At 37.7% G+C, this 21,426-nt stretch overlaps 2 protein-coding genes across 3 annotated transcripts in view; one reads left to right on the top strand and one right to left on the bottom strand.

Annotated features, from left to right (window-relative positions):
- Positions 1-3,873: 3,873 nt before the first annotated feature.
- Positions 3,874-21,426, bottom strand: part of TOLLIP (toll interacting protein) — a 68,850-nt gene continuing 51,297 nt past the window's right edge. The window contains exons 9-11 of one of the 2 annotated variants that reach the window (XR_014946429.1): positions 19,145-19,218; positions 8,594-8,832; positions 3,874-4,655 (exon numbers count right to left, since the gene is read on the bottom strand). The gene's annotated coding sequence lies outside the window, so the exon portion shown is untranslated. Of the gene's footprint in view, positions 4,656-8,593; positions 8,833-9,339; positions 9,377-19,144; positions 19,219-21,426 lie in introns of those variants that run through there. The other variant, XR_014946430.1, reaches the window with a different exon arrangement.
- LOC107314529 (uncharacterized) overlaps positions 14,384-21,426 on the top strand; it is a 34,835-nt gene continuing 27,792 nt past the window's right edge. The window contains exons 1-7 of the mRNA XM_015863823.3: positions 14,384-14,490; positions 17,629-17,679; positions 18,096-18,357; positions 18,760-18,874; positions 19,481-19,571; positions 20,413-20,522; positions 20,738-20,954. Coding sequence (XP_015719309.2) covers positions 14,418-14,490; positions 17,629-17,679; positions 18,096-18,357; positions 18,760-18,874; positions 19,481-19,571; positions 20,413-20,522; positions 20,738-20,954 — 919 coding nt within the window. The 5' untranslated portion in view covers positions 14,384-14,417. The remainder of the gene's footprint in view (positions 14,491-17,628; positions 17,680-18,095; positions 18,358-18,759; positions 18,875-19,480; positions 19,572-20,412; positions 20,523-20,737; positions 20,955-21,426) is intronic.

The following is a 21,426-nucleotide window of genomic DNA, read 5'->3' as shown; positions in this document are numbered from 1 at the left end:
TACCTGGCAACAAGGAAGACATCAGCTGATCAAAAGACCATGTGAGCTTCTCTAACCTGTCCTCTGTTCAGCTCAACGTGTGCTGCAGAACAGATCAAGTCTGCTGAACTCCCGCCAAAACTCACAACACTTAAAAGCTGTTCTGGCTCAGTGAAGCCATTTCTGCACACCTGAAACAGAAATTCACACAAAACAGCCATCATAAACCAGACAGCCAACAAACGTAGCCTGCATCTTGAGACACAGAGAACCATACGATGGTTGGAGTTGGCAGGGACCCTTAGTGGCCATCTGGTCCAAATTTGCTACAACGAATAGGGACCACTATACCAGATCTAGTGCTCAGAGCTCCATCCAGCCTGACCTTAGGTGCCTCAGAACCCAGCCAGCATTGCACTGCTGTGGATATAGCAGCAGGATGACCATTTACCTCACAGTAAAATACAAAATAAACATGCACACTATGACCAATCTCTAACAGAAAACTACAGAGACGCTTTCCTCACACAAAACTTAGTCCCACCCGCCATTAAACAACAACGAACCAAACCCCTGAATACCTATTTTTGCGGAGCTGAGAGAAAGTTGAGTGTCCTCTAACAAGTACCGAGAAACACAGCACGTGAATCCCACATGGCCGCAGCCGCGTGCTCCGCCATTATACGGACACAGCGCCGCCAAGCGGCACAACAGGGTCTTGGGGATGTTCTCGGGTCCCTGCCGATCCGTCACGGGCATCGAGCCTGGCCGGGACCCTGGGCACGGTGTGTGCATAAAAGGAACTTGTCACCATGCCTGCAAGCGACTGTGCAGCTCTCCTCTCCACCGACGGCGCTGTGGTGTGAGCTGGCAGGTGCGCTCTGTCTCAGCGCGTGTCTCTGGGGCGGAGGGGTGGCAGGCAGCTCGTGCCTGCAGCTCGTGCCTGCAGCAGTCGTTCCTCAGTTGTTCTCACTGCTGAGAATCTTGTGCCTCGTACAAATTAACTCAGGCATTCTGACTGCAAAACTGGTGGCCGTCAAGGTCAGTGGGTACCTTGCAAGGAATCAGCGGAATGTTTGGCATCTTAGTAAAACAGCAGTTCTGTCCTTTCTTATATTTCTTGAGGCTATGATTTTTCCTGTTATTTGTTCTTTGTTTTATTCTTAATATCCATTGTGTCATGCAGCTTAATGCATATTTCAATGGGTGATTATATTGCATTCCCTATGTTACATGATATGGCAACTGACTGTTTCATTCTTTTTAATGACATGTCTATGTTCTCTTTAAGTTCCTAAATAGATATTTTAAGCATGTTATCCTTAAAAATGTATTTTAAAATAAAACCATATGCTTTCACTTTTCTGAACAATCTGAAGCCATGCTTCTGGTCCCCTATAAAAATTACTAGCTCCTTTCACATCCACATAGGAAGTTTCACAGCAGCACATATGATTTATATATCAATCAGCCATTATATAGAAGGTGTATCTTGTCAAAGTTAAGCTTCCATACGTAAAATAGCAAAAGGAGTGTTTTATGTGACGCTGCAGATTATTTTGCTCCATTCTCCAAACAATTTGTTTGTAATGTGGGATGTGACTCAGGTATTTCAGCTGTGTTAGGCAGTCTGCTCTGAGCTGCATGTATGTGAACTCTCACATTAAGAATACTTCATGTGCTTAGTGCATAAGAATGCCAAAGGGGAAAGGATCTACAGGGAAGGAGTGCATTTGTTGTTCCTAAATCAACCAGTTTCTTTGCTCCTGCTTTCAATAATCACTCAGGAGCTGTTCTTCCTTCTCTGAAATCTGTGTGGTCTTTTAAGGTTATAGGTAGCATAACATAAGATTTGTAAGTGGAAATAATGTGTTAAAAGTTTAGACGGTTCAAATTAGAAAAAAATAGGCAAATGTTTCAGTGCACAAACACTTGTATCGTTGACACTTGAAGAAAAGTCATGCGATGTTTTAGCAATGTGTTGTTATAAATAAATTAAGTTTTGCTGCTTCTGTGCCACTAGAGACTCTTTAAGCTATTTGCACTGTTGCTGTAAAATAGATAAGCTAATAAATGTAAAAGGGAACTTGTTGGAGTCATTCTCACTAGCTGTACTGTTGCAGTGGTATTTTTTAGTTTCCAGTAAAGCATACATTTACACATCACTGCATTGCACATAACACACATATGCAACAACCATGTAGACAAATTGTGAGCATTCAGCATTTTACCTGTAAACACTCTCTGGTAATGCTCCTATCTCTTGAGAGACTGTTTCTAGCAGAAAGGATTGGTCCCTCTGATATTAACGCTGCGGCAACTGGGGCGGTGGTGGTTACTTATTTCACTGAAACCTGTTTGACGTTATATTTCTTCAGGATCCTCTGTGTCTACCCACACTTGTGACATCATTACCTGCTGTTAGCAGACATCGTGCTCTTACTAACTGGAAAAGCTGCTTTGTCCTTGAGTTCTGCAAAGGTTGAGAGTCATCGTCATTTTAGCCCTGTTAACAGACCTATTCATTTTGACAAAGGCTTAGATATTTATCAGGCGTCACACAAACTGAATCTATACCGAGCAAACAGTTGGACAGAGGCTGCCATTGTGGATGACTTGTGTTACCTTCAGCCTTGCACCTAAAAATGTCCTTGAGGTGTGGTCTTGGCTCAGCCTGAGCACAATGCACATGCTGACAGATCAGAGCCTTGTAAAACAATTGCTAGTAGCTAAAGTAAATCTTCATCAAAAATGTACCCTGTAATGAAATGGTCACAATATAAGCAATCAAGGCCTTCTGTTTGGTAGCTATTTAAGGGTATGGGAATATAGTACAAAAACTAGTACTTTTGGTTGAAATATTTCTGTAAAAATCTTGTAATACTTTGAGTAGAAGGGAAGGATGAGTCTACTCCTTTCTCTCTCCCTCTTTTGTTCCCATTTTTCCTACCCTCCACCAGGTGATACCTTTTTTTATTTTCCAGTTCTGTTTCATTAAGAACATCCATGGAGGCTGTGGATTATTGATTCTTAGCTGCCAGCTCAGCAAACTTATTGAGAGTTTGTTAAACTCTAAACTTGCCAATAGCTCCTGGGATTACTTGCACCTGTAATGTCTGATTACACTTAATACCCAATTCAATTCCGCATGCTTATTAAAAAAGATAGTGTGGGAACATATGCATTTCAGAATAAACTAAATGCTTGCTTTGGCATTAGTGTTACCCTAACAGCTAAGAATTCTACTCACACAGATCAGGATTTTCCTGTGGTAGGTACTACGCTCTGTGTCAGTTCTTTGAAATGCTGCCACACATGCTTTGCCAAACTGCATTAGAGTTTTATTTTGCTTACATCTCTCTTCTTTGTCCTATTATTATTTATCTATGTATTTACTAAGCCATGGTGGTACTTGTAGAATGGCATACAATTATGCTCTGCTCTGCTGTCCAAACACAAAACTTGAGAATTCTTGGAGATAAAATGTAATATAAAGACACGGAAGAGAGGAGAGGAAAAACAGTAATAGGCATCTAAGGTTACATGTGCTATTTATGAAGCTTAAAGAAAACAGCCAAATACCTGAAACTGACATTTTGCTAGTTATTTCTGTAGCAGAGCAATGCTTGCTCTGCTAGTTTTAGGACACTAGTCCCAGTGTTCATGCAGTGGTTGTCAAACAGCTGAGAGATTAGAGCTGGCTAGAGATAGAAACTTTTCTTAAACTCGAGAAAGCAATGTCATTTAAAGGAGATGCTGAGATACAAGGATGTCCGCACACCACCTCCAAGACAAATAAAATTCAATAGCATGACGTCCTTTCCACGGCTTGCCCAGAACAGTGCAGAATACCAAGATGTTTAACTCTTTCCATTACAAAGGCCAGTCAGTATGTTTAGTTGTATTTGATTTATTTAGAGGTACAATCAGCTATATTATCCCATTCATTTTTTCACTTTCTCATGGTCATTCTCATCTTTCTCACTTGCATGTACATACCCATTTATCTCTAGCAATGTTCCGCATTCTGTCTCCTCGCACATTTGTCCTAGGCATTCTCCCTTTATGTTTCTCCTGGTCCTACTTCTTCCTCTTCCCTCTCTTCCTATCAGTGCTCCAGTTTTCATCTCCCATTGTATTCTGTAAGAAGTGATCACTCTTGTAGCCCAGGGCTGATGGTGGAGGCAGCAAAGGCAGAAATAAAGAATAGTGAAGATGAAGTTTATCTGCTGGCTACAGTTATCTACTACAAAATGCCCAGGAGAGAATGAAATGGATCAGTCTTCAATGTCTTCTGACTCAGATTTTGAATCTTCTTAGTTTCCATATTGACTGATGTATATCCCCTTTTAACATAAAAGTAGTAACAAAGCAAACAAACAAACAACAACAAAAGAAAAAGCCATACAGATGGTCGACCCAAAGGCATCACATTAGGATCCCCTCACTCATGCAGTTTTTGAGCATAGGGGGGCATTCACGAGAATTAATCACTTTGTGATTGCTCACTTCTTTCCTTGACATCCATTGTTGGCCACTGGCTGGATTTGGCATTAGGTTGGATGAACATTTCCTCTTATCTACTGTGCTGATTCTTATGGTAAATGAAGAGGGTGAAAGTAGTTCTCACGTTGATTAAAACCAGCAACCACTTAGCTGTGCTCCTTACATTAGTTCTGGGAAGAAAGAAAAAGGCCCAACATACTAGAAAACCAAACAAAGATGGTCTTAGGTATTTTTCAGGAAGGTTTCCTAGTATCCAGTTTACTTTTCTACAGAATTATAGAAAGGTTAAGAGTTTGATTTGGCATTCAGTAAATGCTTTACCACACAATAGAAATATTAAGATCTCCTTGAGCTGAAAAAATAGGCACCCTGAGATGACAACAGAAGTTACATGAACAACTTGAATTCTGATAAGTCCCAGTGAGGTAGTTCTTTGCTTTGCAAATGTAATTGTCAAAATATCCTTTTTAAACAGAAGCAAGATCTTCCCAAATTCACGTATGCAGCAACACCTTGGCATGTTAAACAATACGTCAAGCAATTTGTTCTCTTGACTCACTGTGAACAACTGCAGTATTTTCATCTTCCTGTTTGAAAGTGCAAGTATGCAAGTAGACCATAAGTCTGTAAAATGTCAACTAAAAAAAGGCTGATAAAGTTGTAGAAAGTGGAAAGATGGTCTTAGCCTGGAAAAATGTTTTAATCACATTTGTCAGTGCTATAAGGTAAACCTTTCACGTGAAGGGTAAAACTGGTCAGTTGTGCTCTAGCTAACGTATAACTAATAGTTCAGGAGTTCATATCAGTAGATATGCAGTCATTCAGGTTCATGGAGTCTGCACAGGACTGAGGATAGGAAGTGTTTTGCCTATTTAGTATGCCAGTTTATAAAAGGATATGATCATTAGCAAAGTGTACATAATTAAAGAATTAATAAAATGTGTGATTTCCCGTGAAAGTCTCTTCATGTTAGACATGAGTAATGTTCTCTATAGTTCCAATTTTTAGCAAACTGAAGTGTAGAGGATAAATAAGATCAATCACAGTAAATACAAATGTAAATTCTTACATTTTAGCAGACTGTCATGATTTCAGAGAGGTACTAATTTTTACAGATATTTGTCATCATTTTAATTCTGTGGATCTCTGAAACACAGAGAAGATGCCTAAACCCAGTTCTTTTCCCAAAATATTCTTTGCTGAATCAATGAAGAACATGTTCCTGCCTCAGCCGGCAGGAAAAGCTTTTCCATATCTCAGACACAGAATCCATTGAATGAAAAACAGTCTGAGGAAAATGATTTTTAAGATGAGTTTTAGTTCAAAAATGACTGATTTACCTGCATAAATGTTCTTACATTCTTCTGTCTCCACAAGCAAATATTAGTTAAATTAGTGACTGATTAGCAGATACACCCAAAGAACAATTGTGAAAGTTTCCTGACACTTCATTGTATTCTTTTTGGTTTTGAAATATATCGAATATTCCACTCCATTCAGAAGTTTATATGGTTTTGATCCACAGATATTCTAACAAATAATTCTATAACCAAGTGTCTTCCTGGGAAAAGCTAGTGTCTCTGATGTACAGAATGAGCTCTTTCAATTCTTTCATGAATGGTCAAACTGGAAACTCTTTCCCAAAGCCCTGCTGTACTTGTCTTGTTGTGCACATAATGTTACTTCTGTTCAGAGCAAAAAAGCACAAAGTAGAAAAACCCACTGGATTATCCAGTGTATTTGTACTACATGTACTGTGGTCCTAGGATGCATCACAAGAAGGGTATCCAGCAAGAGTAAGGGAAGTGATTGTTCCCCTCTGCGTCACCAAATAAAAAACAGAGTGGTGAAGCAAATCCACAGCTGTGTATAGCCCTTAACACTATTGGCTGCTGTTTCCTGACAGAGCCAGCAAGGTCAGCAATGAGATGGCAGTCAGACTTTCATTCCCAAGGATTTATGTTCTTCCCTTCCTACGAGGGATCCAAGCACTTTGTACATTAACCTCAAATTTGAAGAGATCCTTTGTGCAGTGACACAAGTTTCCAAAAGAACCCGTGAAGGACAGATATTAGTATGTTGATCAGAATCTCCGAGTAATTCTTCAGCATCTTGACTTCATTAAGCCACTTTAATACCACACTATTTGCGTTTAGTTTCACAGTGCAGTGAATCTGATTTCCAGGCTTCTTATCTGTAAACAGGGTACCTGAGTACCTTTGTCTATAACACAGAAGAATGTAAATGAAATAAGAATTTTGCTCATCATGTTCATAAAACATAAAGAGTATCAAAAATATAAAAAATTACTGTTCTTTGCAATGATTTTACAGACAGTCAGCATCAGTGTAGAATGTCTGAACATATAGTCAAGTTTGGATGAGATGCAGTTGTTAAGGATATGGACACACTGTGCTCCTTTATTGATGTATGCCACAGTGATGAGAAGAAACAAAGCCTGGCTTATTTCAGGTTCTATTTGGGAATCTGAAACTAGAAGAGAAGAAACAAACTTTTTTTTGCAGCTACCAGGAGTAATAAAACCAGGGCAGTCTCCTTCAGCACATGCAATATATTCATCATACTAAATGAGCATGCATAGATGTGCATACAATGGAAGGTTATGACATGCAAATAATAAGTAGAATGAGTGGCTTACAGCCTCTCCCAAAGCAAAGATTCATCAACATTCTGCTCTGACTGGCCCTTAAATATCATTGCAAAATGGCAATTAATTTAAACCATGTAAAAGTTACTTTGCATTTTCTTTCTATTTGTAAGGAAGGATTTAAATTTGAAGCTCACTTCAGCAATAAAAAATACATTGTTAAAAAATGACTATATGTAGAACTAAAACACCGATTCTCTGTCCCTGACTTTTCGCAGCTTGTAGGTTGGTTTCCTACTATGTATGAGCAGTAGAGAAGGAAATGGTGCAGAAAAGCCATGAACTAAAACCAGAATTGTTGGAGTGCTGTTTGTCTGCTTAGCAGGGATACCAGGTAACTTTCATCAGTCAGAAGAATAGTGCAGACAAGGAGACAGGTGATGATAAGCTTAACTTCATATGCAGAAGCTCAGCAGAGCTTCTAAACTTAGTCAGCGCTGTAGAAAGGAGTCAACTTTATCTCCTGGTCCATGCACAGAGTCTACAAACTGAACTTAGTCTGCCAGGGGTTGAGCTAGGGACAGCACTAATGAGCACACTCATATCTGAGCAGCTTTTTGTGAAGCAGATGCTAAAATGGTTCATCAGGCAGCACTGAGATAGACTCACAATAGAAGGAAAAATACACCAAGATTTATTCAACAGCAGATTCTGAAATACACAGGAGTTGTAAATGAAAACCAGAAAGTGCTTTGGAAAAAAAAAGAAATGTGAAAAAGGAGGACTGTGTGCAATACTAGGGCATGAGAAATAATTATGCTAAACCTTGTAGAGAAAAACAGAGAAATAAACTTTATCTAAGTCACCATCGGTGATTCAGAAGATCAAATTTTGCTCATGTGAGTTATAGAATAATAAAATGATTTGGGAGGAACCTTTAAGACCATCTAGTTCCAACCCCCTGCTATAGGCAGGGATACCTCCCTTTAGACCTGGTTGCTCAAAGACCCATCCAGCCTGGCCTCGAATGCCTTCAAGGAGGGAGCATCCACAGCCTTACTGGGCAACCTGTTCCAGTGTTTCTCCACCCTCACAGTGCAGAATTTCTTCCTAATATCTAGTCTTAATCTATCCTCTTGCAGATTAAAACAATTTCCCTTTGTCCTGTTGCTACCTGCACTTATAAAAAGTCCATCTCCAGCTTTTCTGTAGGCCCTTAAGGTATTGGAAGGTCACTATAAAGCCTCCTTGGAGCCCTCTCTTCTCCAGGCTGAGTTATTTCCCTATTTTATTCCCATGGAATAAATGATGTATGAAATAAAGAAAAGGTACACAGACAAGGTGAAAGCTCAGTAACATATCAGAAAATGAATGCTGAATAGATAACAAGCCATCAGTGATGCTGTTGTCCAGAACGGCATCCTCAGCACTACGCAGAAGAGGAAAGTAAAATTACATCATTAAAACCCAGGGGAATGAGTAAGAAGGTGTTGAGCTCACCTGGGGCGTAGGCTGGCTGCTCAGACGTCAAGCAAGCTGTGTACTTAAGAAGACCTGTTGCACCTGGAAACCACAATGTGAATGAGTAATATCAGTAGTTAAATTTCATGTGCACAGAAGCCATTGTTGCTGGGGTACTAGTTTCATTTCTTTTTCACAGATCTCTTCTTCCCTTTGGTTCAGGTGAGCAGAGTGACAGCTAAGCTCTCCCTTGCCTGTCAGTGCTCCTCTTCCAAATCCTTCAAAACACAAGCAAAAAAAGTGAAGGCAGCACAGCTATGACCATTATATAATGAAGAAACTATGACTATTGTCACTAACAAATGAAGCAAGTTACTTTGTTTCTTCTAACCCTTACTGTTCTCTCACTGATTTACCATTTAGATTATCCAGTCTCCACAGCGAGAGAATTCTTCCAATTTTCATAGTACTTTGTGCAATCATTTCTAAAGCTATTGTAACAAACTAAAAAATGGCCACAACCATTTACAATACACCACTCATCTGCCATTCATTTTAGGAGTTTAATACTCTCTCCTCATGGAAGAACCTCTCAGATTTCTCAGGTGGTGTGACATGTTACTCTAAGCAGGTAACAGACTGCATCATCTATTCTAAGAACAAGGAAAGGAGCCCATGATCAGAATGTGTCCACCATAGTCTTCCACATTAGCAGTACATCTTTTCAGAAGGAGGAAATTAACAAGTTAACAGAGTATTGAAAGAAAGATGGATAGAATGAATTACCTGGCAGGGCTGGTTATCAAAGTCCTGATGAGTCACCTGTAGATTGTTGAAAGAAATAAATGTTGAGGAAGAAGTGAGAGAAAGGTGAGAAGACCATGAGCAGAACAAACCTAGGGGAGCAGCTGTATCTCTGCAGGGACAGACAGGAAGGGTGTGCTGGGTCCTCTGTTAAGTTAATGCCAACTTGTTTTATGTTAATTGTAAACTTTCTATCATTACTTTGCATTGATTTCTACAGTAAATATTCCTGTTTACTAACAAAACTGTTTATTCTTTTTCCCAGTTTACATGGTAAGACAGGTTTTCAGAGATCTGGAGCCCAGTGCAGTTACTCAGTTCCCAGCTGTCATGCTTGGGAGGAGGTGGGAGTTCTCAACACCTAGTGGAGCTGTAATTAGAACATAGAAAGAAAATGAATTCTGGTTTCATTAATAGTCTTAATACTATCTCTTCCTAACTTCTGAATGCTTGCCTTTGCCACTTTTATATTATGTGACATATTTTCAGATTGCAGTGTTTTTATCTAGAAACACATTTAAACTAAGAGGGGAGACTTAGGTGAGATATTAGGAGGAAATTCTTTACTCAGGGAGTGGTGGGGCACTGGCACAGGCTGCCCAGAGAAGCTGTGGGTGCCCCATCCCTGGAAGTGTTCAAGGCCAGGTTGCCAGGTTGGATGGAGGCCTGGGCAGCCAGATAGGGTGGGTTGCAGCCCTGCCCATAGTAGGGGGTTTGAAATTAGGTAATCTTTAAGGTTGCTTTCAGCCTAAGCCATTCTGTGCTTCTGTGATTATTTCAGTTTTTCCATTACCACTGATATCTTTGGCCATCTATTGTTAGAGGTTAAAAGGAAATAGAAGAATATTCATCAGCCAGATCCCTGGCTTTTGTCATTCATCTCCATTAACCTCCTATGAATGAGCTAATCTATACCAGTTTTATAGAGCCATCCTACATTTATTTTCTGTGTTATTTGTCACTGAGATGTGAGGATAAGGTTTTGGGTTTTGCACAGAATTATAATTGAGAAAAATGGATGAAAATGCAGGAAATAAAAAGATAAAAATGCTCTTAACACCTCCATGAGCATTTCCTCCTGCAAACAAAAGTGCTTTGTTTTTGTGCTAGGCACCAGGAAAATGGTGTCCCTTTAATGGATTCCTGGTGTACATGAACAGTAAAGACAGCTGCTTTAATTATTAAAACTCTTCATAAACTTACTTCTGGGTCTTCTTTCCCCTTGCACAGCTGGATAAGTGAGTTTGCTCCTCCCTGCCTGCATAGGTAAGTTCTTTTCACCATGCTGAGAGACTGAAGTCCTCCAACTGCTTTTTCTTTAATCTGCAGGAACCACTTGGAGAAACTGCCCATTTGACCAATAAATATCTAAACTTAAATCTTTCTGGTTTTAGTAAAAATATAAGGTCTGTGTACAGATAAGATTCTTCCAGCAATCAATCAGATCACAGTCTGATAACTCTCAAAACTTCATAAGCCACTTCATCAAGTGACTTGTTTTCTTACTGTTAATTGCAGCCACTCCTTGGGACTGAGGAAGAGAAAGAGCCTGTGCTGTTGGATTAGCTGAACGCTGGAATACCATTTGAACGTCACTACTCCTTGTAGATCAGAAATTTCAGTCTGAGCAGTAGCAATCGTAACAATTTCAGTAAAATATCTGAGTAACACCTTTGAAGAATGCCCACAAATACAACTGGACAGTTCTCACAGCAGCTGTACTATGTGCACTTATAAATTCTTAGTGAGGTTGCATATTCAAGGTTGACATGTGTTGTTCTAATCAGAAAGAGGTATAATGAGCGTAAACTAAAAGCTATCTTAGAAGAAGAAATGATTTGGTATTAACACTGCTTAGCAACAACTCCAGCAAAAGAGACAGAGCAAAAGACAAATCCGGCCTTGACTCCACCAACGCTCCCAGGAAGTCATCCTAGGTACAGACACCCACCTCACCTTCCTCACATGGGTAGCAAATAGCACAAATTCTACCCTCAGAAAACTCCTCCCTTCACCAGTAGTCTCTTGCTCTGTTATACCCTGTGGGAGGCAAGAAACTCTTTTCAAGTGTTTTGAAGTAATATGAGAATATGAGAAGAACCTGATACTCTGTTTTTCCCCTCAGGCAGATGTGTGTGCAACTGAGAAAGGAAGCAAGGTCTTACTCCTTCACTATGAGGTCTCAGTAAGTAGGTAAAATGCACAGCATTTGAAAGTTATTCTGTCTTTAAGTCTTCCTTGAGATGCTGGGTCATGTTGTTGCAAAATTAATACAGAAATGGGTATGTGTTCCAGCATTTACAATTTACAATACAATTTATAGTATTTTATTCCATTTTACTTTGAGTTGATTTTTGTAACTGCACATAACACAGAATATAGTGCCTGCCCTATATATTTATAAATGTATTTGTAATTAAGTTAAAAAGACATGATGATCCCCACCTTTTCTACTACATTGGGTTTTAATGCCACTTAATACTATTAATGTTATCTGCTGAAGAACAAGGATCTAAGTCACTTCTAGAAATTCCTTTCCTCTAAAGCCACCATCTCCCACGTAAAGTAAAGTAAAACATCCTATCCATTAATACTGCGCTTTTTTTTTTTCAGTGATTCAGTGGTGTAACTAATGCCTGTAAATCTCTGCTTTGAGGCAGCTTTGGAACCTGCTTTACTGGGATACTTTTTGTAATTAACTTTCAGAAAGTAAAAAGAAGAGGATCCACACCTGAGTTATGCAGAGGACATTAAGTTTGGCAGAAGAAAAGCTCTGCTACCTCTGAGGATCACGTGTAGCCCATTGCTAAAGGTATATGCACAGTAGTTGCTGAAAGCCTAGTTTGGTGGGTAGCCTGTTTAAATAAGTGAGACATTTGAATATTTATTTAATACATCTAACTGGTCACGTAAATAAGATACAATTTGCTTTCTGTATGTACAGATGAATTTACATTCATTATGAGTGCTGGCACAAAATACAACAACATTGTTTGGGCAGGAAATCCAGTCTTTTCTTTTCTCCCCATCTGCTGAAGCATGAAGATATAAATCTAGGGTGTGTAAGCAGCTTACTACAGATTATGAAGATGTAACTTCATTAAACATCCTGGATATTTTGATAGGGAACATGTTCCATTCTGCATCAGGCTAATATGTTGACTTAAGTACCCTCATCTTGCCATAGTAAACCACCACTGATTTCAATCCAAAAGTCCAGATAATACTCCATAAAAATACATTTTGGGTTTTATTTTATAATAGTGAGTGAGGATCCAATGTATTTAGTTCTAGCCGTAAATGGAAATAGGGGCTGAAAACAACAGCAACATCCTAAGCAAGATCCTAAATGGAGTATGGGATTATTGTCCCCTATTCTTTTGGGATTCTTTTGAATTTATAATTATAGGTCAGGATTTTCCTAAGAGCCCACAGGAATCAGGCATCTCGCTATGTTCACATTTTGCAATTAGGATACCTTCCCAAATGTTTCTTTTTCCTCTGTTTCATCAAAAGTGAAAAAATTAGTAAATACTGCTGAACTCAATCTGACCAGGCACAGAGGAAAGTACTACACCATAGTATTCAAGTCCTTTCTGCAATTTCTAGACATCCTAGCATGCATGAATTTTATTCTAGCTGCTTCTTTCTCCTGTGCTTTAGCCACCCCAATTCTATCTCCCAGACACCTCTTGCTAAATTCCCCACTGTGCAGCAGTTCTCTCATGATTTGTTCCATCAGCTACCTATGTTCTTGCGTCAGGACACTTTAAATAAACTGAGGGCAAATGTTATCTGTGCACCAAGTGCTGGGCTGTGCACTATTTTTTTTAAACAGAAGTTTAAAAGAACTTCAAACTTTTTGTCCATATATAGCCGTGTTAAGGTAAGGTCTATTGAACTTGAAAAGACAGTGGGAAATCTGACCAGAGCAACTTATCCGATCCTTTGATGTCAAGATAAAAAAGAAGGGGAAACAAAATAGAAATCTGGACTGGTTATTGAAGTATACTCTCATTCACACTTTTGAAATGATAACACAGTAGAACTGCAAAAAGTCAACATTCAGGGGGGAAAAAAAGTGTTAAACATTAACTGACAGGTCTAATAGGCCTGATTTATTGTCTGTTTCCCTAATGTGTAGGCCACATTTCCCCATAGATAGGAATGGAATTACGCAGGAATGGTAATGAATGTGGTCGTAGGCCTTTATCTGTTGAACTTTTCTCTTCTACAGAACTGTGGTACGGCTACCTAACTGTGTGAATTTACTGATATTTTCTGTGAGAAGATAAAATCAGACTGCAGCAAATTCAGAAATAGATGTCAAGATCTGAACCCATGTCTAACAAATCTAGTATATACTCCAGGGAAAGCTGACTTAATTAATGATCCTTTAACAGATGCCTAATGCTTGTCAGTGTTGGAGGTTTTCATAGCATACTCTCGGTATGACGCTGTGATAATGCAGGACCCTTCAAGGTCATTAGTCTGTTCTTTTTGCAAGATTAGCTACCCTGAATGGCACAGAATGACTTTGTAGTACTGTGTCCCCCCATCTGAAGTACTCCACATCTTCTTCAAATTTCAGAAATTAGCAATTTGTTGGTTTTATGTTTCCTTTTGCCAAGGAGCAGCCTGGCATCATTTACAGTACTGAAAAACTTTTAATAGTTACTTATATCCCATATGCGTAACTGTAAGGCAACATCAAATTCTATTTGTTCTAGGACCTTTTCTTTTGTGGAGGGGGACTTGTGTTTTATTTGCAGTTATGTTATATTTCTTTATTAGGCTGAACTTTTACAAAATACATGTACGTATATGCATATACTCCTCCCAAAGTGCAAATACCATTGGCCAGTTGCAAAGGAAGGAAAAGCATCCTCTGTTTACCTATTCATTTGCTAAAATCCCCCAAACCCCACCTTTCTGGATTATCTGAATCAATCTGGGACTGAAGCCAAAGTCACCTGCTATATAAGACCGAGGGAGCACAGGTGAACTACTCTTCCTGACCAACCTTAGACTGGCATCCTTCTGCCAAACTCCACTCAAGATGGGGTTTGGTAGGGGGATATGGCTACCAGAATGGGCTTTCCTTTTAGCACTTTGCTGTACCCACCAGATAGGTAAGGAGTTAACTCTTTTATTATTGCTTAGATCTAATAATATATCTTAAGGAACTAAACTCATTTTAATGTTTCACTGAACAAACGGTTGCACTTAGACCATCTTTGCATCCTTGCTTTTTTTTTTTTTTATTTTAAATTTACATTAAATATTTGGTGTCTGTCTATTAACTGGACTGATTTAATTTCACACTGCCCCAAGCCACTGAATATAACTACAGTTGATAAATAGTCTTAGAAATTAAATCAAAAAGAACTATTATTCATGACTTTAAGTACTAAGTGTACAGTAGTCCTTGTGCCTTACAAAAGCGTTTCATTTCCTTTGCATTTTATAGTAAGAATGATTACAAATGTTCTGATCTTTTTATGAAATTTAAAGCACTACATTTTCCAGTTGCTAGATCAGGCTACAGGTTAGTATTTTCCAGTATCTTGTCACCTACTAGAACTAAACACCAGATTACTCTGGCCAATTCCTTTGCAAAATAGACTAGAAGTATTCATGTGACAGTGATTTTCAGTAATTAATTGTGTGCCAGTACTACATTAGGTATAATATTTACATAAATTGTTGATCTTTAGTATGAAAATCACTGTGAGGTTAATTTGTTGCATTGCAATTCATCATTTTGTGCACTTTTTTCTCTTGTTTATTGTATCACATTAACTGAGGCAATCTTGGCAGGTTTTGTTAATATTCAGTCATGTTCAATTAATTGGACTATGCAGATAGAAATTATCTGCTTGAATATAAGCTTGCTAAGTCAGTCCCATTTGTGTACAGTAACTACTTCCTACATTTAAAAATCTTCAAATTGCTTTTCAATTTACCTTGCGGATCATTTTCCAAACATTAAAAAATAAGTGCAGATACAATTTTAGGCTACTTTACCTTACATGAAATAAGCACTAAAATACCACTAAGTTGATTTAAGCACAAAAGTACAACTCACCTACAGTGTAAGCTTACATTTAGAGTCATGCAGTATCAATCAAAAGATCCTCAGACCTTCTTTGTATGAGAAAGTTATTTATATTGTGCAATGCTAACCTGATAAATTACTTTGAAAAATGAATGGTAGTGAAACCAAATCTGGCAAACGCTTCTTCTTTCAAATCACACTAGGTGGAAAATATATTCAGATGTCCTGACTGACTACAGAATATTGGCCTTATCCCATGCTATCTTCCCATTTTGCGCCTAGCTTTCTCCTTGGGGTCAAATTCCAACTATTATGAGTTGCAATGAGAATTGTGCATATAGGGTAGCAGCTGGATAGTGGCTTGACAAGGTGCATCCAGAAATATTTGTAATCAAAGATCGAATTACCATGTATATTCTTGGAAGCAATAGGTATCTATTTTCATAAGGATCAACAACATGGCATTGTGCAATTGCTAGATAAACTAATACAGCTAGAATTTCCTTGGAAATAATACTTGCTTAATAATAAAAAACAAAAACTGCATTTCCCTGAGAAAAATTAACAGACTAAAAGACATGTGTATACTGTTTTGTTCTGTCACAAAAGTTCTCACTCTTTTAAATAAACATTCACAATATTTTAAAGAGTATTGGCTCTTAGATGAAGTCAGGATGATTCTGCATCCACTGAAGTTCCTACAAATGTGTTGAATGAAAGCAAATTCTATCCTATTAATAAGACTCACAGAGGCATTTGTTATATTTTCTCAACAATTGTAATGGTACGAATGTATTTACCTAATGATATTATCTGTGATACTGAAAGACCAACAGAAAGCAGAAAAAGGTTAAAGTTACTTTTTTGTACGTCACTAATGGTCAAGTATAAAGGTAAATGAGATGAGAACAAAAGCTTAGGGATGAAAGGAAACTTCTGCAGACACTAAAACAAGTGGAGATGGTGAAGCTACCCAGAACACCCTTCCAAAATTAGGAGTCTCTTGGGTTTGTCTTTGGAAGTTTGAATACCTTCAGATAGGCATCCTTCAGCTCTGAGATCCAGTACTCAGTTTGCTTACATGGTGTGTATTTCCAGTAGAAATCCTTGTTAGGTATGGTTGTCTAATCCAGTTCTAAGTTTATGACTCTGTCTATTGTATAATGTGTAAGGGGACCTAGAACTAAATTGCACAGGCAGCTCTTCTTCAACTGGCAAGTACTCTAGACATCAGAAGTTCAAACATGAGTCATTTCATCAGCTAAGTCCTCTGAGGATTTATTCTTGGCATGTTGTAGGTTGGAATTACATGTTTACTTATAAAAAACAGGAGCTTAGAGCACCAAACTTGGAACATAGGATCAGGTGTTTTTCTAAGCATGATAGTTGGGCCATGTGTCAAAAGCAATTCAAAACTAATGGAGACAGAATAAAGAGAAGGAGAATTCAGATGGAAGACAATTGATGTAGTTGAGCTACTATTTTACTAGAGGTACAAAAATAATAATTGAAGCAGAACACAGGAATAGGACAGTTCTGATCTAGCTAAGAGCCATAATCACGTGGCCACATGTCCTGGCTTTTTTTTTTTCCAGTCTGAGTCCTTTGGTGCTATCTAAATGCTTCACGGAAATATTTGATTTATACTGCATATTTGTATCCATTCCTCACATCTTCAGTGAATAATAAAAGTGCCTAAAAACCTTCCTAGCAAATTCCTGGAAAATAATTGTAGAATCATAGAGTCACAGAACAGCTTGGGTTAAAAGTGATTGTTATAATCAAAGTTTTCTATTTCCTCCTTAGTCGGTGTAGATGTAATGAAAAGCCAGCTATGCTTTTGTACTAGGCTAATTTGGTATAGCTTAACCCTTTGTATTGGTTGTTGTGTCTGAAGAGCTCCAATACGCAGAGCTGTGAATTTCTGCCTATGCTAACACAATTTGGAGTTTCATAAAAGGGTCAAAACTACAAGGTAGAAAATGGAGATCTTCACGGCTGAAAACAATTTCTTATGATTGAATTATGCAGAATTTGAAATGTAATATGGACTTTTAACCTGACTCACATCCTGTATAAATCAACGCCAGGCTTAACACTGTCATCTTAGCATGCTCTTCTTTTCTTTCTAGGTCAGTTTTAGATGGAAGTTTTTGAATTGTTATACTAGGTTTGCTTTTTCTTTCTTATTCTTTTTTTTCTTCTTTTACAGTTTCATCTGAGGTGAAAATCATCCAGCAGACGACAAATCCAGTGATAACACGTAAGTTAAGTAAATGAAATGTATTCAGTAAGTATTTAGTTTTAGAAGATTTAAACGAAGGAATTTAATACAAACGGGGAAATGCATTGGTAAAGGGAGTCATGAAGTCATAAGAGGAGAAAGAGATCAGTTAAGAAGCAGCATAATGTTGAACTGTTATCTTGTATGAACTGTGAACAACTAAATCTACTTGAATGTAACTACAACCATTTACAGGGATATATATGATGAACAGCAGAAAGAGGATGGAGAATGAATACATGGTGACTTATTTTGTGATGGATAGATGGATGGAAAATAACAAAGGGAGGTGGGCAGGAGAAAACTATGAAAGAATGAAGCCTTTGAAAATGTGATTCACCATGCTATGGCTAGGACTTTTAAGTCATTTTTTACAGCTAGTTTTAAATTCACAGCTTCCAACCCTGCTCACAATGGCCGTGTATGCAGTACATGGGGCAACTTCCACTTCAAGACTTTTGATGGAGACATTTTCTACTACCCTGGGCTCTGTAATTATGTTTTTGCATCTCACTGCAATGCTCCCTATGAAGAGTTCAACATCCAGATTAGGCGTACACTGGTGGAAAATGTTCCAATAATCCACCGCATTGCCATAAAACTTGAAGGTATAGCTGTTGAGCTAACAAAGGATGTTGTCCTGATCAACAGCAACAGGTGAGTTTGTTCACACCACTTGTCTGATAAATACAGATGGGTTTAGTTGTTTGTTGTTTTTTTTTTCAAATTGGCCAAGTACTTTCTTGCATAATGGGGAAAAATTAGCGTTCTACAATAAGTCTGACAGTTTTATACATAGAAATAATGAATAAATTACTATTAATTTGAGTCACAATAAATCAAAGATTATCTCAAAAACTAAATTTCTATAAAAAATCCTGAGGTTAGATTCAAATTTAAATCCACATCTGATGGTACTGGACTATTTTAATTGCTTTTCTTTCCACACAACTGCATTATATCCCTGTAAGATACTCAAAAACACAAGCCTTTTTTTTCCCCTCTTTATCAAACATCTGGCTCAGAAAATATTTAGCATTCATTCTACCTTTCTTATAGAGTTCAACTGCCATACAGTCAAGCTGGAATTACCATAGAGAGAAGCAGCATTTATGTGAAAGTTATCAGCAAAGCAGATATTGTATTTATGTGGAACCAACATGACAGTATCTTGGTAAGAACAGCTCTTGGACCTGTCTACACCTTCAGATCAGACAAAATGCTTATCTTTGATTAGGATAATACTTGTTTAGAAGTTACTATTGCCTTTCCATCTTATACTGTTGAGCAGTTTTTCCTTAATAAAGACAGTTTTGCATCCAGGTAGTCCCAAAGGAAATTATGTGGATTTACTTCTCTTTGATAACAGAATTCTGCTTAAAATAGGGTGAAAAACCACTTTCACTATCATTAATATATTAACATCATTGCAGGTCTAACTTACCTCTTGTAATACAATTTTGGAGCAGAATTTCTCTCTCCCAGGAAAGCATTTTTGCTGTGAATTTGATTTTCTTTCTGAAAATCGAGAGAGAAAGGCTGGGCACTCTACACATACTGCAGTGAAAACCTAAGTCTACATTAATAGTTTGGAGTTCATGTTGTAAATCAAATCTAAGACAACTCTTCATTCTATCCTTCAAGTTTAAATTACATTTCTAAATAAAATTACATAGCTCTGATGAAAAATAGGGTCAGCAGGTACAAATGTTTTTATGATCTGAAATATATTTAACAATGTGTATACTAATTTCTATCAACATATTGCCTATCTTTTTAGTTGGAACTACATGAGAAATATGCCAATCAGACCTGTGGTCTTTGTGGGGACTTCAATGGCATTCCAGTTTACAATGAGTTCTATTCAAACAGTAAGTTTTTTAAATATCAGAAATTGGTTTCCAGAGTGTTCAAAATGTATTCTGCTTTCTATCAGCATTAACATCATCATCATTCCTCTTTCCTATCCTGTTGAGGGATACTCAGAAGTTATGATTCAATCTTTGTTGAAAAACATAATAAAAAACAAAGCAGATAATGTATTAAGTACTTAAAGGTATTAGCCAGTTTCTCACTAATAACATAAATATTTAAATATATCCAGTAAAATAAAATGTAATTGTAATATCTAGTCAGTGCATTTATTGTTTCAGTTCTGTCATAAAAATAATTCTAATAGTAACATATCAATTCTGACGTGAAAAGCCTGAGAAATAGATCTTCTGTCTATATTGAGTCCATTACGTATACTGTCAGAAGTTTGAATATATAATCCTATTCCGCAAAATATATTCACATTTGCCTTCTTATATGCATAGTCTATATGTAAACCTCTGTTATTCTATCCATTCTCAATTTGAGTGTTTTCCTAAACCTTGTTTTTCAGCAGACTCCATTGTAGAAATCCCTATTATTTTCTCTCTTCCCTGCACAGACTCAGTATCATCTGAAAGCCATCTGTTGTTTTTTTTCCAGTTCAAATCTTAGTTTGTGTTTAGATGTAGTAGGCTGAAAGTTGTTTTCTAATGCTTTTTCCAGGTAATGATGTCAGTGTTTATTTTGGAAGGAATGATGATAAAATGAAAAGACTCGAGGGAAATAGCTGCCTTAACTAGTCTTGAAAAGAAGTCTAGACAAGTGGAAAATATACTGGCGAGTTGCATTGACCAAGAAAACCTGAACAACCCTCATTATTAAATTTCTTTTGCACAGATATCAGAATGACAGCCTTACAGTTTGGGAATATGCAAAAAATGGATGGGCCAACAGAGTACTGTGAAGACCCTACTCCTTCCCCACAAGATAGTTGCACATATGACTTTGTAAGTATATTTTTGATTATTCCTTAATTTTTCTTTCACATTTATCTGTATCATTCTACAGCTTCAGAAGAGCTGACAGGAAAAGACCTAGGGCAATAGTATGAAAAGAGGGATATGAAATTCAATTGAAGAATAATCTAGCAAAAAATAAAAATTTGCTCCTTTCTATTTTCTGAAAGTTTTCTTGTGTGTTTGTTTGTTTGTTTTCTCCCCAGGATGACATATGTCAGAAAACATTGACCAGCTTTGCATTTTCGGACTGTAATGCCCTAGTCAATGTTACTGACTACATTCTGGCTTGCCAAGAAGACTTGTGCCGCTCTGAAGAGTCCAAAAACAGCTCATGTATCTGTGATACTTTTGCTGAGTACTCCCGGCAGTGTGCTCATGCTGGTGGGGAACCTCTGAACTGGAGAACCTCAAAACTGTGCCGTAAGTATTAGTGGAGATGACACTATTTTGTGTTGGGTAAATAAAAATAAATGAGTTCTCAACTAATGATGAGTGTGCATTGGAAATTACAGGCATTTACTGGGGGGTTCTGATGTACAAGCTCCAGCAAGACTAAAGGGAAAGAACTAAGAGTTTTAATGCAAACTGGCTTAAAAAATATCACTTACTCAAGAGCTGAAGTGTCATTTAATGAATTGGGACAGTAATGAAAATACAGACAGGGAGGAGGAGGAAGAAGGGTGATTTGCTTATTTTCTGTTTCTCTCCTTTTTTTCATGGTGGCGACAGTATTTTTTACCCCCACTGACTAATTGATTGAGTCTTCACTGGTCTTTGGGTGGTTTATCATTTAATCTCCTCTAGCTTGATTTGAGGAGTTTGTACCACTGTAATCTTCAAAGGTTTTCACTGAATTAAATGCCTGCATGTTATTAGTGTAGCTGTTGATACT

The sequence above is a fragment of the Coturnix japonica genome, chromosome 5, assembly GCF_054131305.1.
Source record: "Coturnix japonica strain WE chromosome 5, WE-NBRP24, whole genome shotgun sequence".
Classification (NCBI taxonomy): Eukaryota; Metazoa; Chordata; class Aves; order Galliformes; family Phasianidae; genus Coturnix; species Coturnix japonica.
The sequence above is the reverse complement of the archived record's forward strand: the minus strand, read 5'-3'. Positions and strand labels throughout refer to the sequence as shown.